The 20,679-nt window shown below is 37.1% G+C and overlaps 2 protein-coding genes and 4 non-coding genes across 6 annotated transcripts in view; all 6 read right to left on the reverse strand.

Annotated features, from left to right (window-relative positions):
* Positions 1-571: 571 nt before the first annotated feature.
* On the reverse strand, positions 572-2,197 carry LOC136255950 (uncharacterized). The gene is made up of 4 exons (XM_066048869.1): positions 2,134-2,197; positions 1,118-1,351; positions 749-800; positions 572-700 (listed from the first exon to the last, which is right to left on the reverse strand). The coding sequence occupies exons 1-4, from the start codon at positions 2,191-2,193 to the stop codon at positions 645-647; spliced, it is 402 nt and encodes a 133-aa protein (XP_065904941.1). The 5' UTR covers positions 2,194-2,197; the 3' UTR covers positions 572-644.
* Positions 2,198-3,443: 1,246 nt separating this feature from the next.
* LOC136255940 (exosome complex component 10-like) overlaps positions 3,444-20,679 on the reverse strand; it is a 28,034-nt gene continuing 10,798 nt past the window's right edge. The window contains exons 11-19 of the mRNA XM_066048851.1: positions 8,624-8,713; positions 7,485-7,552; positions 7,387-7,437; positions 7,224-7,338; positions 5,833-6,138; positions 5,366-5,554; positions 4,390-4,620; positions 3,621-3,682; positions 3,444-3,569 (exon numbers count right to left, since the gene is read on the reverse strand). Coding sequence (XP_065904923.1) covers positions 3,536-3,569; positions 3,621-3,682; positions 4,390-4,620; positions 5,366-5,554; positions 5,833-6,138; positions 7,224-7,338; positions 7,387-7,437; positions 7,485-7,552; positions 8,624-8,713 — 1,146 coding nt within the window. The 3' untranslated portion in view covers positions 3,444-3,535. The remainder of the gene's footprint in view (positions 3,570-3,620; positions 3,683-4,389; positions 4,621-5,365; positions 5,555-5,832; positions 6,139-7,223; positions 7,339-7,386; positions 7,438-7,484; positions 7,553-8,623; positions 8,714-20,679) is intronic.
* Trnac-gca (transfer RNA cysteine (anticodon GCA)) lies at positions 12,241-12,312 on the reverse strand. Its single transcript has one exon. It is a non-coding gene; the product is annotated as a tRNA-Cys (tRNA).
* On the reverse strand, positions 13,276-13,347 carry Trnac-gca (transfer RNA cysteine (anticodon GCA)). Its single transcript has one exon. It is a non-coding gene; the product is annotated as a tRNA-Cys (tRNA).
* On the reverse strand, positions 14,462-14,533 carry Trnac-gca (transfer RNA cysteine (anticodon GCA)). The gene has a single exon. It is a non-coding gene; the product is annotated as a tRNA-Cys (tRNA).
* Trnac-gca (transfer RNA cysteine (anticodon GCA)) lies at positions 18,333-18,404 on the reverse strand. The gene has a single exon. It is a non-coding gene; the product is annotated as a tRNA-Cys (tRNA).

Genomic DNA, 20,679 nt, shown 5'->3' on the forward strand with positions numbered 1-20,679 from the left:
TGGGATGTGATATAGTCATTTTGTGTTTACAGTCATATTAGCTACCTACATATACCAGATGAGGTAGTCTCTTGTGCCATTTTTTCCTTGTCTAATGAGCCTCCTTAAACTAACAACCTTCAACAAGTTTCCTTTAGTTCTACATCAGGTAGGGGAAGCTACACTCCAATTTATTGAAATTACTCCAGCCAATCCCAAAATATGGGCAGCCAAAGTTTTGATTTTTTCTTCTTAAGAAGCTCACTGAGGCTTAGAATTTACATAAATTCTCATTTTTGCACACATTACAAAATTGCTATAAATGCAACCCTTTACTCGATTGCCTCAAAAATTGGTGCACTTTATGTATATGAAATTTGACTCTATTCATGGTTAATTGCTTAACAAAAAAAAAAAGATGTTCTGTTACAGCTACAGGGCGAACTGCTTAATTGTGGTGCACATAGATTAATTATTGATCTATTGTGGTTTGAAAAGAAATGCACTGTACAACTTTGGCTCCACACCCAGTAGTTATATAGTTAAGATAGTTGTAGTCACATGTTTGCAACCGAAGTGATATTTGCACATTAGACCTTAAAATTCATCTTATTAGATAATGAAATAATTACAAACAAATCACAGATTATTGGAATATCCAATGACTAAATAAAATCTACTAAACAGTTATCTCTGAGGCTTCTTGAACTGATGAGGTGCACTACAATTAGAACACATTAAGGAGATTACATTAATAAGTGTCAGCAACCTCTTGTAAGTAAAACTGTTTTCTGGTGTGTCCGGGAAAATGGAGTGTGCCCCTACAAGTAGAATAAGTTTTAAAACATTAAAACATTCCTGATACCAAAAACATATCAGTTATCCATACCATATATACAGTTTAAATGTTACAAATTTATATGTGAAATTAGCCAAATCAAAATCTCACCAATATCTTTGTTACTCTAACGCTCCATGCTTAACAGACAACCTGTTCACCAAATCAAACAGTCCCTCAGCACAAAAAGTTTCCAATTACAGAAACTAGAACATGGTATACATATTTTGTGATATTTAATGAGGTCTCTAATATCACATAGAGCACAAGTTTTTACCATATTAATAAGCTAGACATCACCTTTTGTTGTTGTTTCTTGTGACCATATTGTTGTTGTGTGGAGTAAGGATTAAATGGTTCAGCAGGTGGATCATGTGATCCAGTGATATCACTGAAGCTTGTCAGGGTATAATCATGAGGTGTGAACGTGTCAGATGATGTGACATTGTTGTAACGGGGCTTCTTGGCTGGTGGACCTGCTGGTGTAGTAGAGCCTTCTGATTGTGGGTTGTCTTTCTTCCGCTGTGTTAACTCCTAATAAAATGATTACTGTAGAGATGGGTGTTGTATGAGTGCATGCATGCGTGTGTGGTGTACTGTATGCATGCATGCATTTTTAACCCCAATGACTAGAATTGACTGTTATAAATTTTCTTTTTTCCCCTCTGCAATCAATATTTGTACCCCAACACGTGATTGATTTAACAGAGATTGACCAATTCAAGCACAGCCTAGCTGGACTAGTAGCTAACTGTTTAATAATTTATTAATGTGTATATATGGTCTTGTGTATAGTAAATATTGTATAATTATATAAGTTTGTTTTTCTTTTGTAATTGACAGTAGCAATTGTACCCTTTTTTGTGCACCATACTCTTTTGAGGTCTGCACAACAATCAATAATAATAATAATGTACGTATGTGTATATATAGCATGCGTATGCTTTGACGAAATAATTAAGTGTCAAAATTGTTTTTGAAATGTAAGCTTGTAAGGCAATGGCCTTCCCATTGAATAAATTTGTTTGACTTAAGTCACTTAACCATTAAACTTGCATAATCCAGAAAACTGGATTTAAGCTAAATAAATATGCATGCCTTACACAAAATGAAGTAACTTTCGAAGCGTCCATCCAATGGCTATGCAATTTACATCATTCTACTTGTGATGTAACAAGGATTAAAATAATACCTAGGGTTTTACCCTAACGCTAAATAATGAGGCCAAAACTTGCCGTGAAAATAACTTTTTGGTAAGGAAACATGCAAACCCTTTACAAAATGGTCGATAACTCGATGGTAATTGCTCCTATCACCTTGCAACAACTTCCAATCGATCCATCATAAAATTTTCTATCAGGCCATATGCGACTCATGTGAGTAAACCCACAATCAAAATTAAGCACATAGCAAGAATTTTGAAACATGGAGACGAGACGAGACTCGTCACTGTTGTTATTGTTATTATCTACTTTACCAGTTAGGCACTGGAGGGTGTACACAGAAGGCAGAGCCTGTTCGAGGTGTTTACCCATAGCCTAGGTTCATCACTTCATAACAAGTAAGCCACTGTAGTTACAGTGTTCATTTAATCTTCTCCAAGTAGCCCGGTAAACACACTTTTAATCTATGTGTATTTGTAAGCTGTAAGAAGTAAGTTATCCCACCTATAGTGTCGCAGGCAATATAACTATTAGCTACACTGTATGTTGTTTAAGCTTGGAGGTTGGTTACAGCGTGTGCTTACCAAAGCATGAGGCACTGAGGTTTGAATCCTAACTGGCCACAATTTTGTTTGTGTGTAGGGATGAGGGAAAATAATGTACTGGAATAATTTTGGAATTTGATGGCAGATGATATTCTGAAGAGCATAAAAAAATTATTATAAAATTAATTGAACATGACATTTGAGAAGAATTGTAAATAGAATAATTAGTGTATTATTTCCACTTTAATTTTGTTTCCTAGAAACCAACCCTTTTTGTCGCACACTATTTTTCACCTGATATAGTTAGTGCGGCCAAGAAGGCCAGTACACCAAACCAGATATATTGACAGAAAACCATTTTCATGTAGCTTTGTTGTATCTTTTCTAAAGCACACCATTTTTGCATTATAGCTGTCCGCCAGGTACTGCAAGTTAGCTAAGCCATGATCCAAATTTGATTGATCGTGAAATCACTCCAGCCATTCCCAAAATATAGGCAGCCAAAGTTTCTTCTTAAGAAGCTCACTTCAGCTGGGGCTTAATATAAATTCTCCTTTTTGCACACATTTAGTGTTACTCAATTATATTGCCTCAAAATTGGTACACTATGCATGATATTTGATACTCCATATAATAGCATTGTTTTGGCTCCACACAAAGGAGTTACAGGGTGTATATACAATAAACAGGCTTCATTTAGAGTTGATTTTAGTCCAGAACTTCATTTGGCACAAAAATCACTCTGATATGTGCAGTAGATAGTAAGAAAATTGTCACAAGGAATGCAAACTGCATGTTGACTTCATAGGCTTGCGAATGATTAACTAAAAAGGTAAACATCATTTCATGCTACCAATTTTATGGTTAAGGTAGTTGTAGTCACACCTATGCATGCAACCGAAGTGTTATTTGCACATAATACCTTAAAATTTATCTTATTAGATAATGAAATTACAAACAAATCACAGATTATTGGAATACCCAATGACTACATAGAAACTATTGAATTGTTATCTCTGAGGCTTCTTGAACTGTTGAGGTGTGCTACAATTAGAACAACACATTAAGGAGATTACAATAACAATTGTCAGCTACCTCTTGTAAGTAAAACTTTTGTTTCCTGTTTTCTGGTGTGTCCGGGGAAATGGAGTGTGCCCCTACAAGTAGAATAAGTTTTAAAACATTAAAACATGACCTGATACATCAGTTATCCCTGCCATATAGTTACACAGTTCAAATTAATATGTGAAATTAAGCATATCTGCCAAATTAAAATCCCACAATTATCTCTGTTACTCTAATGCTCCATGCTTAACAGGCAACCTGCTCACCAAATCAAACGGTGCCTCAATACAAAAGCTGCCAAATAAACTACATATACAAAATGGTCTCTATTAACTAAACCACATCTTGATTAACCAAACAATACACGTGACTGTTCCTTTAGATTACAGTGTGATCTCAATTATCCAAACACCTGTGTGTGTGCCAGTTCAATTGTAAAAGTGTTCAGATAAGTGAATTAGTTTGGATAAATGAAGCCCATACATTTATATACAGAGCTGTGTTCAACTACTACACCAGTTGACAAAATACTCTAATAAAACAGTCACCACTACTGTTTGGACAATCAAGGTCCTATTGTACTTACAGTGCAGTCAGTAGGTGTGCATACTCTCTATGCTCTAATACATTAACTAAACAGAGTGTTGTACATAAAATGAATGAGTATCATTTATAGAGGGGGGTAAATTTGAACATGTAATTTTACCAGTACACTTTGAAAATGAAGGTACTATTATAAAACAGAAAATACAGCACAAGTTTTTACAAAACAGAACCATATTAGCAAACTAGACATCACCTTTTGTTGTTTCTTGTGACCATATTGTTGTTGTGTGGAGTAAGGATTAAACGGTTCAGCAGGTGGATCATGTGATCCAGTGATATCACTGAAGCTTGTCAGGCTATAATCATGAGGTGTGAATGTGTAAGATGATGTGACATTGTTGTAACGAGGCTTCTTGGCTGGTGGACCTGCTGGTGTAGTAGAGCCTTCTGATTGTGGGTTGTCTTTCTTCCGCTGTGATAACTCCTAATAGAATGATTATAAATAACACCATATAATAGAGATGTATTTTGTGTATGTGTGTGCATGTGTGAGTGTGCGTGTGCATATACATAGCATGTGTAAACTTCAACATGAAGACTTGGAGATAGAATCACTTTCAAACAACAAATGTGGAAAAGGAATTAAATCACTCAGCTGTGGTACCTGGTTAACCGGGGAAGCAAATGCCAACTCTCCATGTCTCACAAAAGGGTGAAGGTTCAGGAGTACCCACACCTTCGCCTGTGGCACATGGTACTGTACAGCCTTCTGCGGGTTAATAGTCCTGGCTGCACCGACTCACAGCACATAAGTAGCAGGCTATTTTTTTAAAACAGACAAATATAACAACTAATTACATGTGCGGCAAATTTATTAAAACATGTCCTGAAATCTACCATATGTTTATACAATAGTGTTAGAAATAATTTATGATCAAAATAAATTGGCTGTTTTTGAAAGAACAAATTTTTGTAAGCTTCTAACAATTTCCCACTGAGTAAATTCGTTAGACTAAAATGTTTTGGTCAGCCTGATGATGAAATGACTTACTACTGTATTTTATTATTTATTTATTTATTAAGGCTTTACAGCACAAGTGTTGAAGGTCTGTAGGACACTGGTCCTACAGCCTGTTTAGAGTTGTTACATAAAGTGTGTTTGAAAAGGTGAAAAATATATTTCTAGTACTGTACTACATATACCTAGTACTGTACAATGTAGATGTTACCATTTCTCTTAGTGACTGGTTCTTTTTCTTCCTTTTTTGTGGTTTAGTTGTGCCAGAGGCATGGCTGACATCACTATGTTCCTCGTCAGTAGGTGCGTCTTCCAGAGTGATGTCATCATCAGCAGTGGGGGAACTTCTTGTTTGTTCAGTCACATGATCATTTAATGAGTCCAGATTGACAGACCAATTCTACACAAAAAAAATCATATAAACCAAACCCAACAACACATAACTGCAGTGATTCGGACACAGTTGCCATCACACAGAAGTGGGAATATACGTACAATTACACAAAACACTACACACACAGAGCAAAGTTTTCAGATACCGTCACGCCTATCCAGTGAATCAGTCAAGCACTGGGACATCTGATATACACCACACATACACAATGTATAGAATGCCAGATACACACACAAACACTACACATACAGAGTGATACAGTGTACATGTACATAATCACATACCATTGATTTTCTGATAGCAGGACTAATCACAACCTTGCTGACCACAGCCATTTCCTTGTTAGGTCTCAAGAAGCCACTCTCAATCTCTGCTAGTCTGCTCTTCAATGCCTCATAGTAGACACATTCAAATCCAATGTCCCCACTCAGGGCATTATTTAGGGCTGTTCCCATAGCAACTGGTGGTCCTTGAGGAGTTGGTTTATGAACAGGAATTGTGTGGGTGGGTGTGGCCTTTACATCTTGAGAGCGTGTGGTCATCTTTGGCGTGGCAGCAAGTGAAGGGACTTCAACATGGGGAATACGTGGCTAAAATAGTAAAACATACATGACCTGAATTGCAAGAATCCCATATGTTTGCACAAATCTTATTGTAATGGCAAAAACCTTGGTCCAAAGCAAGGAAATCTTTGCATCATTTCAGTGTTTCAAAGCAGACACAAGGTACTGTATGACCATTAGTTTACTCGTGGTAGATGTGTGGTTTACTCTTGATTATTTTCACACAGTTTAGCCCTGGTTGTAGGAAGGACCTGTAAGGAATATGTTGCTTACCCACTAATGGATTCACTTGTTTATGAAGATGATCTTTCATTCTGTATAAGGCTGCATTTGTATGACCATTTAATTTAGTGCCTGTATTCATATAATCACTGTACAAAACAATCTTCTATTGTTAGCACTTTGTAGTGCTCTAGTTTCTAAAGCTCTTGGCTTCTAGGGAGAGAGTCTATGGTTGACCATGTCTTTGGCTAGGTAGAAGAAAATGTGATGAAAATGGAATTTGAAAAATGTGTGTGTGAATACAGTATGTGGTGTTCTTGCAGATCCAGTCACTGACTGCTGACTGCTCTATTAGAGTACATATCAATCTTTTAGAGGTAATTGGTCAGATCTACCGGGCCTATTCCACCACCACCACCAGAGGAGAAGGAAATGCTACAGCTGGTAATTTTTAACTAACTGAATTATTGAGAGTTCGTAAAATACTGAGATACACACCCTAATAGAGTAGTGGGTGCAGTACTCTAGCAGTCAATACTCTGTAATGTGAACCATCTCGTTATCCAGACATGACAAGAATCGCGCTTCAAATTGTGGAATGTGTTTTGCACACTGTGTAGTGATTCTTCCTAGATGACAGAGTTGGACCAGGTACAAATTACCTACTCCATTGGCCTTAGTGACCAACAACTGTTTAACCTTGTAATCACTAGTTAATAGGACATCACAATTAGTAATGCTGTACAGTGGCTTAACCTTTCATAAGCCCCCAATACAAAATATAAAACACATGTAGTTGCATTATTGTATTTTTGTATTATGTCCCTTTCAAACTGTAACCTTATCATGCAGGCATGCACACATACAGTACTACACAAACACATACTCACATCCTTAAATAACGGTTGCTGCCTTGACTCCAACACAAGACGATGGACATCATTTATATATTGTTTCACTAATGTTGGGGTGGGATTACAACAAGCAAGGACTCCTTGTGGTTCCCTAGACAACTAACAAATGACAGGGACAATAAACAAGACATCATGTTACCGTGGTAATATCTCAGCTATCTGAAACATCATGTGGTTGGGTAATGTAAACCTGTACCAGGTGAGCATTAAAAAGGATTAAATCTTGTCATTACTCACCCATAACTTTCATCTTCTCTCCTGGCAATTGTATCCCGCCATTTACATAACAATTTGAGACAGTGAATCTACAGAAAAGTATGCATCGAGGGAGTTTACTGACTAACACAATAATAATTATGCCAATTATAAGGCAGCATGAGGAAACAAGAACCAACATTAATAACATCTAACTGTACACTAATATGGACCCTTTGTTGGGAAGCATGTAACTCACATTGGTGCAAGCGTAAAAATGTGTGCAACTGTGTGTGAGTGTTTGTGTGTGTGTGCACGCTAGAGCTGAAACAGATATCCGTATGATCCGGATATCCAGATAATAATTTACTATCCGGATAGTACTTTGAAGCCAAGCGGATAGTAATAACTTAAAGCCATTTATCTGTCCAACTTCTCATCACTAGATGAATTAATTTTCATCATGGAGAGTTAGCTAAGCTACATCATGTGAAGTTAACAGCAGCCTGGTAAGTTAATCAGCTTGCTCGTGACCACGCCCATCACATCGCATCGCTAAATAAGCGAGGCTGTGAATGTTGCTGAAGAAGTTGTAACAGAATAGTTATTGCCTTATAAAGAGTTCTTTACGACTAGTTGTACCTGGAAAAGGTCTTGTAGCAACTGCTACATCTTGTATTCATGTTTTCTCCAGCTGCCAATCTTGTTACAGACAGTGCAAAGTAACACTGTAACATTACCACAAACCTTTTGCTATCATGTTAATGTTTGTTTGCTTCTAGTACTAGTAAAACAAGGATGTTTACAATCAACTATAAAATGTTTCTATAGCATGTGATGATGTCACTATCCGTAGGATATCCGGATAGGTTTTGTTTAGGATATCCGGATAGTAAAAGTTGCTATCCGTTTCAGCCCTAGTGCACGCGCATGAGCACGTATTTGCGTGTGCATGTGTGTGTTGTGCATGTGTGTTATGTGTACCCATCTACCTATGCATCTATGTTTGTCTGTGCGCACCCATGCGAGCAAAACCATTAAATGGTAAAAGCAGCCGCTTGGTTTCTTGCATTTCTTTCAAGTGTAAGGACTTTCCCTCCCATACACAAAAGAAAATCTAGTAATATGAGACTAAACACTTCTAGAGCTTAATGTAGAAATGGAGAATGAGGAGGATGTACCTGTTGTGAGTTGAATGGCCTCCTGTGTTTGTGCTTGTGGTAGAGCTGTAGGTGGGTAGTGTCTTCACAGAATTTCGGTTTCTCGTATTCCTACAATGAGACAAGACAACGCACAAAATTATCAAGAGTAAACAATAGTGGGGAGGATACTATTGAGATTATTATACTGTATGTGACTGTCTTAGCAAAAACTCAACTTGCTCGCACAAGCATGCATACTGAGAAAATTGAATTTTCTAAAAAAAACTCATAAAATTACGCATGCTACAAAAAAATTAAACAAGGTCATTACTCAAAGAAAGATGACTCAAACTATACACCATCTTATTTGCCTGCTCATGGAGAGTTCGAAAAGCCTTTTTAATGAGCCAAATTTCAAGATCGTGTGTAATTGCATCCATGAGTTATTAAATGTTTTTGAGGATTCAGCTCAACGCGTACATACTATAGTTGCTGTACAAATCGATTATCTTACCTCCTACTGTCTAGCACTATAATTCCAAAACTACTCACCACAGAAGGTTGAAACTTTGGTGATCCATTCCTTGGATACTGCAGATAATGCTGAGAAAATAAAATTTTGGAAGGTGTGCAAACAAGTCGAGTTTTTGCTGAGACGGTCACATATACAATAACCAGTGATTGTATGAAATGTGTACATGTACCAGACTATGTCTCAAATGAAAATTGTAAAAAGATGCTGTGTGCTGTATAAAATCTAAAAAGAAGAAATAGGAACAAGTTGATGTCGTGCTACTACTGAAAACCAGGCGCCCATGCAATTAATACTATCCCATTCTAACTAAATTAATCAGCCATGTATACTCATGTTATAGGTATTAGTAATTCAGCTAGATAATTAGAATTTGTAAATTCTGTAATTCAGTGTATTTCGTATTTCATGAATTACTTTGTAATTCGGTAATTATGTTGCTATGCACTGCTAAGGAAGCGTAACTATAATAAAACCACTTTAAATCACAAATTATGCACAGAACTAGTGTGTCCATCGTGTTTTCTAGTACGAATTGTATAGAGAAAGCCTCAAGGCTGCCCTTCATTTTCGTTTGTGTAAGTACGGGTAATGCCCCCCTTTCGGCCCAAAGGATACACTACCTCTGGTAGCCTAAGAAGCCTTCAATGTTGTTTTAAAGTTGTTAAATGTCTATAAAACTATAAGGGAAGACTGTTCAAGAAGTATATGAGGAGTCGTCATACCCGTATTTCAGACCGGCGAGAAGAAACCACCTCAGAGCAAAATTTATGTGTGTGGAAGCTTAATACAGAGCTTGCAATTCTTACATGCTGGCTGCTTTTTATCATTTTAAATGTTTTTGTTCACGTGGGTGCGTACGGACAAACAAACATAGGTAGGTAGGTACACACACACACACACACATGTTTTCATGAAAACAATTTCAGTAAACCAGGCATGTGCCCACAGCCGAGGCGTGTGCCTGGTTAAAAAAAAACAATTAGGGGCCAGCCAGAATTGATAGCACAAAAACTGTTTATGCTGTTCGCTAAGTAAGTATAAATATTGAATTACAAACCAATGACTGTAGATAATGAATGTAAAGTAAAGACTATTAAATTATATGAATTTGCAGCCAATATAAATGGCCAATGGAATAGGCTATGAATCTGCAACAAGTATCAACTTGATAAAGATCTTCACTTTGACATCTATTTTGAACAAATTTAGTTGCAATCAGTTTCGTTGATCATAAGTTATGAATGCGAATGCAAAATATTCACAGAGTTACCTTCATTTACCTTAGACAATGTTTTAGTGTTACATTTTGGATGGTACTACCAACAAACACTTCAGTCCATTGTACATGTTTAGCTTTTTATCACTGAAGTTAAGTAGGTAGTTACAATATACTGATAGAGTAGCAGAGTCCTCCAATAGCGCAGGTATGACTTTCTTTTTCCACTGTGTAACTTTTCATGTTATGCACCATTTTCCCTCTCATTGTGCAACAATGACTTTTCTTGTGTTTCTTTTGACTGTACTAGCAATAAATGTTACTGAGTAATACGTTGCTCTTAACAAGTTGACGATAACAGGCAAGATATAAGTATAGAGACTGGAAACCATTCAGTAAAGCCTATGCCACACAAAACACAGCTATTGCCACCCAGCGAACCAGTACTAGGATGCCTGTGGTCCACTCAGGTGCTTGAGTCTTGTGCAGGAAAATCCTCCTGATAACCCACAGGAGGGTTGTTCAGGTCTCATGAAGACTGGTCGTGGAATTTAAAGTTCCACAACGACTCAAAATGAGATGGGCATTTGCTTCTTCAGGAAACACCAGGTACCCTTTGATGTTACAGCTAGGTGGGCTTCCATGCATATGTGAGAATACGAATCACTTAGTTGCAACAAAATGATGTCTATGTATGCTGTTCCAGCAGTGTGCCTGCAGACATTTTGAGTAAGTGTTAGATCCTTACCATATATATTTCAGTGCAAAGTGTGATATTGTTACTATTTTATTGATAGGACTTTGTATAGTTAACATCAATAGTACAACACCTCAACTTAGTTTCTGCTGTTCAACTTACCTGCACACTCACATCATTTCGGTATGCCATCTAACTCTCATGGACTTTGCGTACACGAATTGCACTGATGTTAGCTTGGTTACTAGATTCTGTTATTATACATGCAAGAACATGGAGATGGTCTGTATAAAGTATTGTTAACTGTTGTTAACACCCATGAATATTGTACATGAATTCTGTTTTGTATTGTTAAACTAAAACCCACAATCAGTTTGTATAAGAACTACTATATAAGTAGTGAGTAAAACTTGACCAACAGTCAAATGAATGTAGTAACATATATGTAGAATTTTTGGCAGGCTCCAATCATGAGCCTTGAATACACAATACAATGTTTAATTCAAACTAATCACTTGAGTATTTTGTGTGATCAGTGATACACAAATCATCTTATTTGCCTTTTCTTGGAGAGTATTTTTGTTTTGTTTCACTATCATACGTGAGTAAGGATTACTTGTATATTTGTATGCTGTGATAAAATGTAGCTAACTTTATCATCACCATTTCTAAGCTTGAATAGCCTTCTTTCTTCCTAGCATGAGTGAATATAGACCACAAATTATACCTTGATAAATTCCCCAGTTCATGATGTGAACACAATGAGACAACTTCATAGGCTTTTGCACTTGTGAAACTAGATAAGTATGTGTAGTTTATCATACAGTATGGTAGTACTGTATGTTATCATGGAGTTTGGGTTTTCTGGCCAAAAATACCACTAGGGACCTCTTGATCTGCAGTCAAATGTTCTACCACTGGGCTATACCCCCAACATCAATAACAACTAAGTCAATAAATGCTTTTTGCTTTGATACTATTCTCCTCATTTGTAATACAGTACAGAATAGTCTACGCTAGGTGCCAATTTGACACCTAGTATGTGTTGCTGTCAAAATGCTTGATATCACCAGCAACTAAACAGGACCTGGCATTTATATGGGACACACCATAGTTCATTGCAGTACAATACACAGCTACAGGAAAAGATTTAAAACACAATAGAAATTAATCACCAGCATGTGACAAAAAGAGGAGAAAAAAAAACCAGGGGGCACCCAGATTTGAACTAGGGACCTCTTGATCTGCAGTCAAATGCTCTACCACTGAGCTATACCCCCAACACTGAGAACAACTAACAATTATCCACTATTAGTACATAGTAAGCCAGAAACAAGACTTCACTCCTGGATGATGTGGAGATTCAATTGAAGGGACCATGGGAAACAGGATAAGCCACATTTGAAAAATAAAAATGGTTGTGAAGTGGGCACTTGCACTACATACATGTGCCCACTTCACAACCATTTTACTGGTACTATATATCTTCAGTAAAATTTGATGTTAAACAATGGAATGGATTGGAATCTTAAGATCACACGCACACATAACTTTTGACATGCTATAGCTCTAGATGAGTGCAAACTGTGTAGAGGGAGAAATTTCCAACATCTAATCCACCACCTCCAATAATTATTGAATTGCTGTGTGGGAAGTGAGTAAGCTTAGAGATACACCAGACACTGTTAAATAGTATAACACTACACACTCAACTATCATCATGTTGATACATCGTATTAAGGCCAAGGGGTTTATTTCTTTCAAGCAATTTTTTACCTGGGCTACTAAACGAGACTGGTATTTACGTATATACCTCATCAGCATTATGAGTCAACTTCACACCTTGGTGTTGTACTCTCTTGGACTCTCCTTGATGTAGCATATTTCACAGATTTAAGCTTAAAAGGAACTTTATAAAACATTCTTCACTTCATCGTTTATAACACCACCCGGAATTGTTAACAAAATGGCTGCACTAGACGTTTATTTGCGACCCAGCATTTATTTTTGTTATGATGCTGTATACCCCTGGCTACTAAATGGGACCAGGTTTTTTACATGAGACTAGCCATAATTCGAGGCAATAATTTGATACATATGTGTGTTGTCAGAAAGGTACGTATGCATACACTACATACTTTAGCACAGCATTAATATTACTGTTGCAAAAAAACAAACAAACCAATTGAACTGTACACACGTATACAAAAGAAACATATAAAACAACACAGAAAAAATCATCCCGGGGGCACCCAGATTTGAACTAGGGACCTCTTGATCTGCAGTCAAATGCTCTACCACTGCACTATACCCCCAACACTGATAACAACTAACAATTATCTCATATAACAACTAAAAGAGTTTGCACCTTCATTACCAGCCTTTTACATTACATTGCAATTTGTATCAGTGAAACATTCCCACTTAGGGAGAAGAATCAGTTTACAACCAAACAAGCACTTAATTGTCTCAACCTCCCAAGGTGATAACGGTAAGACTTTGCATAAAGCAACATGCTGCTAATGGAGTGGCTGGAAGGAATCTTGAGCACACTCATACACATGGACAAGAATTATAGACATAACAGCACAAGAGCGATATGCCAGTTTCAGTGCACAACAGGTCCAGGAAAAAATGATTCCATAACCAAACTGTTTGTACGTTAACCCTTAAACCCACACAGAACTTTTGGGGAATTTGTATTTACAGCTTTTAATAAGGTAACTTGACTCCTACAGCCTAAAACTAAATTGGTTGAAAGTCTGTTCACTGGGCTACTTGGAGAAGTTTAAATGAACACTGTAACTACAGTACAAAGACATATGTACTTGTTGTGAAGCATTGAAGGATTATGCGCAATTCCACAAATCAACTTCTTGCCACATGTTAGTTTTGATTGTGGGTTTAATCACATGAGTCATACGTATATGGCCTGATGGAGAATTTAATGGAGAAGCAAGCAACATTTGTCTAAAAGTTGGTAGGAGCAACCGCCATCAAGTTGTGGATCATTTTATAAAGGTGTGTAAAGGGTTTGCATGTTTTATTTGCTGGAAGGTACTTACACAGTAAGTTTTTGGCTGAGAGTTTAGTGTTAAAGTAAAACCTTAGTTACTATTTTAATCCTTATTACATCATGAGTAGAATAGTGTAAATTGTGTAGCAATAGGAACTATGCTTCAAAATTACAGTGCTTTGTCTAAGACATGCATATTAGATCCAGTTTTCTGGATTAAGCAGTTTTAAGGGCTAACACTGAGATGTCATAATGGCAACATGACCGAATGGTTATTTGATACAGTACGTATGTTACACATCATTTAAAAAGTACTCAATGCTTCAGTATAGCTTTGTTGTAACAAACAAAGCAAATTACGTAACTCTGCACACAAAACGTGAAAAAAAATTAAATTAAAAAAATGCATACCCAGGGGGCACCCAGATTTGAACTAGGGACCTCTTGATCTGCAGTCAAATGCTCTACCACTGAGCTATACCCCCAACACTGATAACAACTAACTATTATCCATTATTAGTACACAGTAGGCCAGGAACACTTGAAGACTTTATTACCTGGATGGTGAAGAAAAGTGTTTCAGCGGAGCACAAGGGCAATTCCATGAAAATGTCAACCAAGACCTCAAAATTAAAAGTGTATTTAGAGTAAATCCTACCGTGCCATTTTGAAAATAGATACATGATGTTCCCTATATAACCAAATATGGTCAACAGCAATATCACACTTTACTGGCACTTTGTGCTATTTTAGAACATATGCCTCCCACAGTCAGGAATAACAATTTTTTTATTACCATTATAGTGTGTGTAGATCAGTTGTACAATAGTTAAGGAGTTCCATCACCAAAAATTTAATCACCTATCCAAGTATACGTTTTATGGCTTGCAAAGTTGGAATGTCATTGTTACTGTACGTCCGTCACAAAATATTGCATCTTTTAACAATATCTCTGTAATACTATACAACATTTTTTGAAATTTTACTTTTAGCTTCCCATTAGGCATATTGTCCACTCTTAATTGAAAGATCAAAGCTCTTCGTGTCTGTTAAAAACATAACATAGCAGAAAGCAAAGGGAATTTTAATGAGCTAAAGAGCGAAAAGAATTTTTTGGTTCCACATGTCTGTACAGGTACTTAAATTAGAGTCATTAAAGGCTATAACAAATCCATTTTGCAAGGTTGTTTCTCATCAACTTCACAACATAAAGGTAAACAGTATTACAAGCATCACCCTACGTACATGCATTTTTATTAAAGCTTGGATTAGCAAGATATCACTTTTATTACATTGCTGATTTCAAGTGATCTAGAGCAGATATAGCACAGTATAATTGCTGTCATGTAGTTTACCAGTCTGAAAACAAACTTCGTACCTCTTAAAATCATAACTGTGTTCAAGAGATATACATAGTAAAATATTTCTCTTTCTATTGAACATGAATTCTCAATCCATTAGACTGAGCCTTTTTACGACACTTCATGAAATGTGACATCTCATGAAAGTGTATGGTTGATGGGGTTAGAGTGCCAGAGAACAAGACAATGTGAAGAAATGTTTTGATCTGAACAATCACATTGCTAACACATTAAAGTATTCACCACTAGGACTGTGTAAACTTTGTCAAGTTCTCCAAAATCAACTGCAATCAGGTTTTCTATATGGACACTATGTTAAAGGTGGTGATGGCTTCGCTACATACAGCACATAGAGTTTGTTGCACTTCAAATGTTTGGGGCAGATACGGTTTAAGTATTTTTCAAACAGGTTTTCAACGTTGCTACTGCTCCATTCGAAGATGTCAGGCACCAAATCAGAAGGGAAGTAATCAGTTGAGTTCCCTTGATAGACAACCAGTACAGAAGATGGTGATATTAAAGTAAACAGATAAACAGGTTTGAAAATGGCCAAAGCTGGAAATCTGGATGGTAAAATGGTTTAGACTAGGAGAAAATGCTCTGCGCAACATTAGTCCACTAAATATTGACGGAAATTGAGAATAGTTGGTGCTTGTAAGACAAAAATAGTTGCATTATATATAATTTGTAATATGTTTATAATTACAAGTACATGCTACATCTGACTATGCTTAGAATTACAATTACGTATATCTCACGTGTACTGTACGTCTAACACAGATTTTACGTCCGTCTATCCGTCACAAAACAAGACGTAGCTGCTACTATAAGACCTTACAATAGTACACAACTCAATATTCTTCCTCTATAGCTTGTCCCAACTGCACTTCGTGATCAGTTGTGGGTGTGGCCACTTGTGGTGCGAACTAATTAATTTGTCAGACACCTAATACAATCACCTTCCTTTACTCTCTAAGCATAACTGTCCACGGCAAAATTATTCATGGCATGATGAGCACTTGGAGTCATAAGGTCTTTTGCTCGCTACTATGACCAGGTTGTGCATGCACAAAATTCAAACTTCGCTTATGTAATTTGAATGATGCACCCTTCGAACCATTGAACGAATGCAGTACATTCGTTTATGCACTAATTAAAATACTACTACTATGCATTGGCTTTAACATATATCTGCAGTCACAGTGTTTAACATTTGAAGTTTGCTATTCGACAATTTCATATTTTTCTGTGTACGTCCATCACTGCTGTTCATCAACCCTAACCCCTCCCCTGTATTACAAAAATTAAAACTAACTGAATCAATATGTACTCTAGGTCGAGCTTTTGCCTTGAAGCCCCATTGTGTAAAAATATAATATCCTTTCTGTAACTGTCTACAGGTCAATTTGTTGTATGAATTATACGTCCAACACAACAGAATTACCCATATGTATTCTTGTACGCAGCAAGGATATAAATTTTCTGCAACTGACATCATAGATACAAGTCATACAACCACAGAATAAGATAACAAAATCTATGGTGGGTGCATTCAAGTAACAGATTTTTAATTTTTATGATGTGTGAATGCTCCAGTGGAAACCACTACAATTGCTACAATTGTGATCATGGATGGAACTATATACCGTAGTGCTCTCAAACAAGGTTTCAAAGCACTGGCTAAGTGTGCCAAGCTAACACTTATAAAAGTCTGCATGTGTTCGTAAAATTAGAAGACCATCAACCTAACAACGTCACCATAAAATTTTACTGTACACTATGTACAGTATGTTGCTTTACTTTGTAAGAATATTATTCACATCCCTAAACAGGAAAGTTTATCTTTAACATGGAGATTTTGAACAAGAAAAGAGAGTACAAAAGGAACATTAATGGACAGGAATCTTAAGCACATACCGTATATGACCGTATTAAAGCCGGGCTCAAATATACGCCGGGTACAGCTAGGGGACTGTCATAATAAACGCCGGGGCTCATTTAAACGCTGGGGTGCTAATGATATACACTGAAAGGGTTTCTAAACTCGTGTCAGCTGCTAACTATACGGTGATGTCTCATCACCAGTCTTATGATGTCTTGTCTTGTTCGACTATGCCTTCTCTTCTGGTGATGGCCATAGCGTATTTATCGTGGTCATTGTCATCTTTCCGCCCGAATTCCAATGTTTCACCCAGCAGAGGAGTCCAAATGGGTTTATGTATGTGATGGGCTATGGATTTTGTATTTCGTAGGTACTTGTACTGGCACCTGTCATTCTCAACAAGTGGCTAGTAAGAAATAAATGCCCGGGTCCAAATTAACGCCGGTCTCATTTAAACGCCGGGTCAACAATGACTTATAGGAAATAAACGCCCGGGCTTCTATACGGTCATATACGGTACATACATACATACAGTATGTGTTCAAAGGCTCAATGCATGCTTCAACAAAGCTACTAAGGACGCTAAAACAAGCATACAAATATGTACAGGCAACTAACAAAAAGACAAAAACAAAACAAAATATAGGGGGCACCCAGATTTGAACTAGGGACCTCTTGAACTGCATAAATATACATATCAGCAAATCCCCTGCAGCTATGGTATAACTATTACAAAATCCTCAAAGAGTTGGCTTCACTACCAGCTTTAGTAATACACTGTAATTCATATCAGAAACATTTCCCTAAGGGGAGCAGTAACTGTCAAAGATCTGGCCAAGCATTTATTTGTTGTTCTGGAATCTTACATACGTTTTGACACACCACACCCTGTATGTAGCTCAGACAGGAGTTCTAAACATATCAGTGAAATGAAATTACTGAATATCATTTTGTATATATTATCATGATAGCGCAACCAAAAATGTCATACATTAGTACTAACATGTCACATCTAAAAAAAAAAAAAAAAAAAAAACATCCAGGGGGCACCCAGATTTGAACTAGGGACCTCTTGATCTGCAGTCAAATGCTCTACCACTGAGCTATACCCCCAACACTGATAACAACTATTATCCACTATTAGTACACAGTAGGCCAGGAACACTTGAAGACTTTATTACCTGGATGGTGAAGACAAGTGCTCAGCAAATATGCGGATACATTCTTGTACGCAGCAAGGATATAAATTTTCCGTATCTGGCATTATACATAGACACAAGTCATACAACCTAACAAAATCTATGGTGGGTACATTCAAGTAACAGATTTTTAATTTTACGATGTGTGAATGTTCCAGTGGAAACCACTACAACTGCTACAATTGCATATGTGGTGATCATGGATGGAACTAGATACAGTAGTGAATGAATTACAATCTCGAACAAGGTTTCAAAAGCACTGGCTAAGTGTGCCTAGCTGGCACTTATAAAGTCTGCAAGTATTCGTAAAATTAGAAGTCCGTCAACCTAACGACGTCACCACAAAATTTTACTGCATACTACACACACTACATGTACATGTATGTTGTTTTACTTTGTAAGAATATTATTCACATGCCTAAGAAGGAATGTTCATCTTTAAAAGAAGATTTTTGAACAAGAAAGTAGAGTAAAAATGTACAGGAATCTTAAGCACATATGTGCACTCATATGTAAATGCGTTCAAGGGCTCAATACATGCTTCAACACAGTTACTAAGGATGCTAAAACAAGCATATTCATAACAAAAAAGAAGAAAACGAAACAAATAAACAAAAACAAAACAAAATCTACCAGATTTGAACTAGGGACCTCTTGATCTGCAGTCAAATGCTCTACCACTGAGCTATAATGTCTATCAATAATTTTCTATACAATATATCTGTACATGTACTTGATTATGTCTTTCAGGTCAATTACAATACTTCTTCTACTCAAACCGAAACTTTATCTGCGGATGAGTGCATCTTTCAATTCCTAGATAGCCATAGGAAAAGTTTTATCCCTAGAAGCCGAGAACTTCAAAGCTACAGCAAAATAACAGAAAGATCAATTTGTACAGTGATAATAAACTACAGGCACTTAGTAACAGTCATACGGTACAGCCCAAACGCAACATCGCACTCACTTGCACACGCAACTTTGCTTGAGATTAAAAAAATTGCTAATGAAGGGGCGTGGCAACTGTTTCGCTTGCAATTCTTGTGAACGAAACAGTTGCCCAAGCGAAACAGTTGCCACGCCCCTTAATTAGCGATGCTTAAAATCTCACGCAAAGTTGCGTGTGCAAGCGAGTGCGATGTTGCGCTTGGGCAGTACCATAACTTACGAATGCAGATCCCACAATTAATTGTAAGTTGTGAACACTGTGTGCTGAAGCATAATGAAGTATAAATAATGTTCTGAAGGCTACTGGCCCATGCTAAGATTGATCACCAGATACTGAAACAGACTAGTATATAAATCAAACGGAGTGAGTGCTTGTTAGTTCTTGCACCTACGTATTAGGTGAGTGCATGTACCCCGAGTGATACATATATATATATATCACTTATACCACAACTGCTCAGGATAGCCCTTGGGCCTGCGGCCCTCAAGTATATATATATGTATCAGCAAATCCCTCGAAGCTGTGGTATAACTATTACATAATCCTCAAAGAGTTGGCTTCACTACCAGCTTTTGTAGTACACTGTAATTCATATCAGAAACATTTCCCTAAAAATTCTTAGGGGAGCAGCAACTGTCAAAGATCTGGTCAAGCATTTATTTGTTGTCCTGGAATCTTACACACATTTTGACACACTACACCCTGTATGTAGTTCAGACAGGAGCTCTAAACATATCAGTGAAATGAAAGTTACTAAATATCAATTCATATCATTTTGTATGTATTATCATGATAGCGCAACCAAAAATGTCATACACTAGTACCAAGAGTTAATAATAGTAGAGAGGAGAGTGTCTAACGCTCTATAGGGCTGTATAAAATGATTGCGTGCAAGCGAAAGGCTTCACCTCCGCATATTTCCGTCTTTTGTCGTATACCCTAGATGTGTCAAATGGAGTTAATCGACACTTTCTATGTCTCACACCGACGATGCCGCACGACTTCGAATCGATACTTTGACAGCTGCTGGTAGTGGTATTCGGTTTCAAGCATGGCAAATCAGGAAACTCCGCATCGCATGTTCGAACGGCACTCACGGTTAAGCTTCTCCTCGACGCCTGTTCACGATACCGCTACTACTAACTCGAAGGAATCTGATGTGCAAGCAGAAGAATCCCAAGCATCGATGTCCCAGACCATTCCCAGTGGAGCGCTTCAATTGGAAACAATTTGTAGAGCT

The sequence above is a fragment of the Dysidea avara genome, chromosome 5, assembly GCF_963678975.1.
Source record: "Dysidea avara chromosome 5, odDysAvar1.4, whole genome shotgun sequence".
NCBI lineage: Eukaryota > Metazoa > Porifera > Demospongiae > Dictyoceratida > Dysideidae > Dysidea > Dysidea avara.

Excerpts from the sequence above, each read along its gene's own strand:
- LOC136255950 (XM_066048869.1), bottom strand. The coding sequence starts at position 2,193 with ATGAGTCGCATATGGCCTGATAGAAAATTTTATGATGGATCGATTGGA. Across the intron at positions 1,352-2,133 it reads CGATTGGAAGTTGTTGCAAG|GAGTTAACACAGCGGAAGAA; the intron begins GTGATAGGAGCA and ends TCATTTTATTAG. Across the intron at positions 801-1,117 it reads ACAAGAAACAACAACAAAAG|GGGCACACTCCATTTTCCCG; the intron begins GTGATGTCTAGC and ends TTCTACTTGTAG.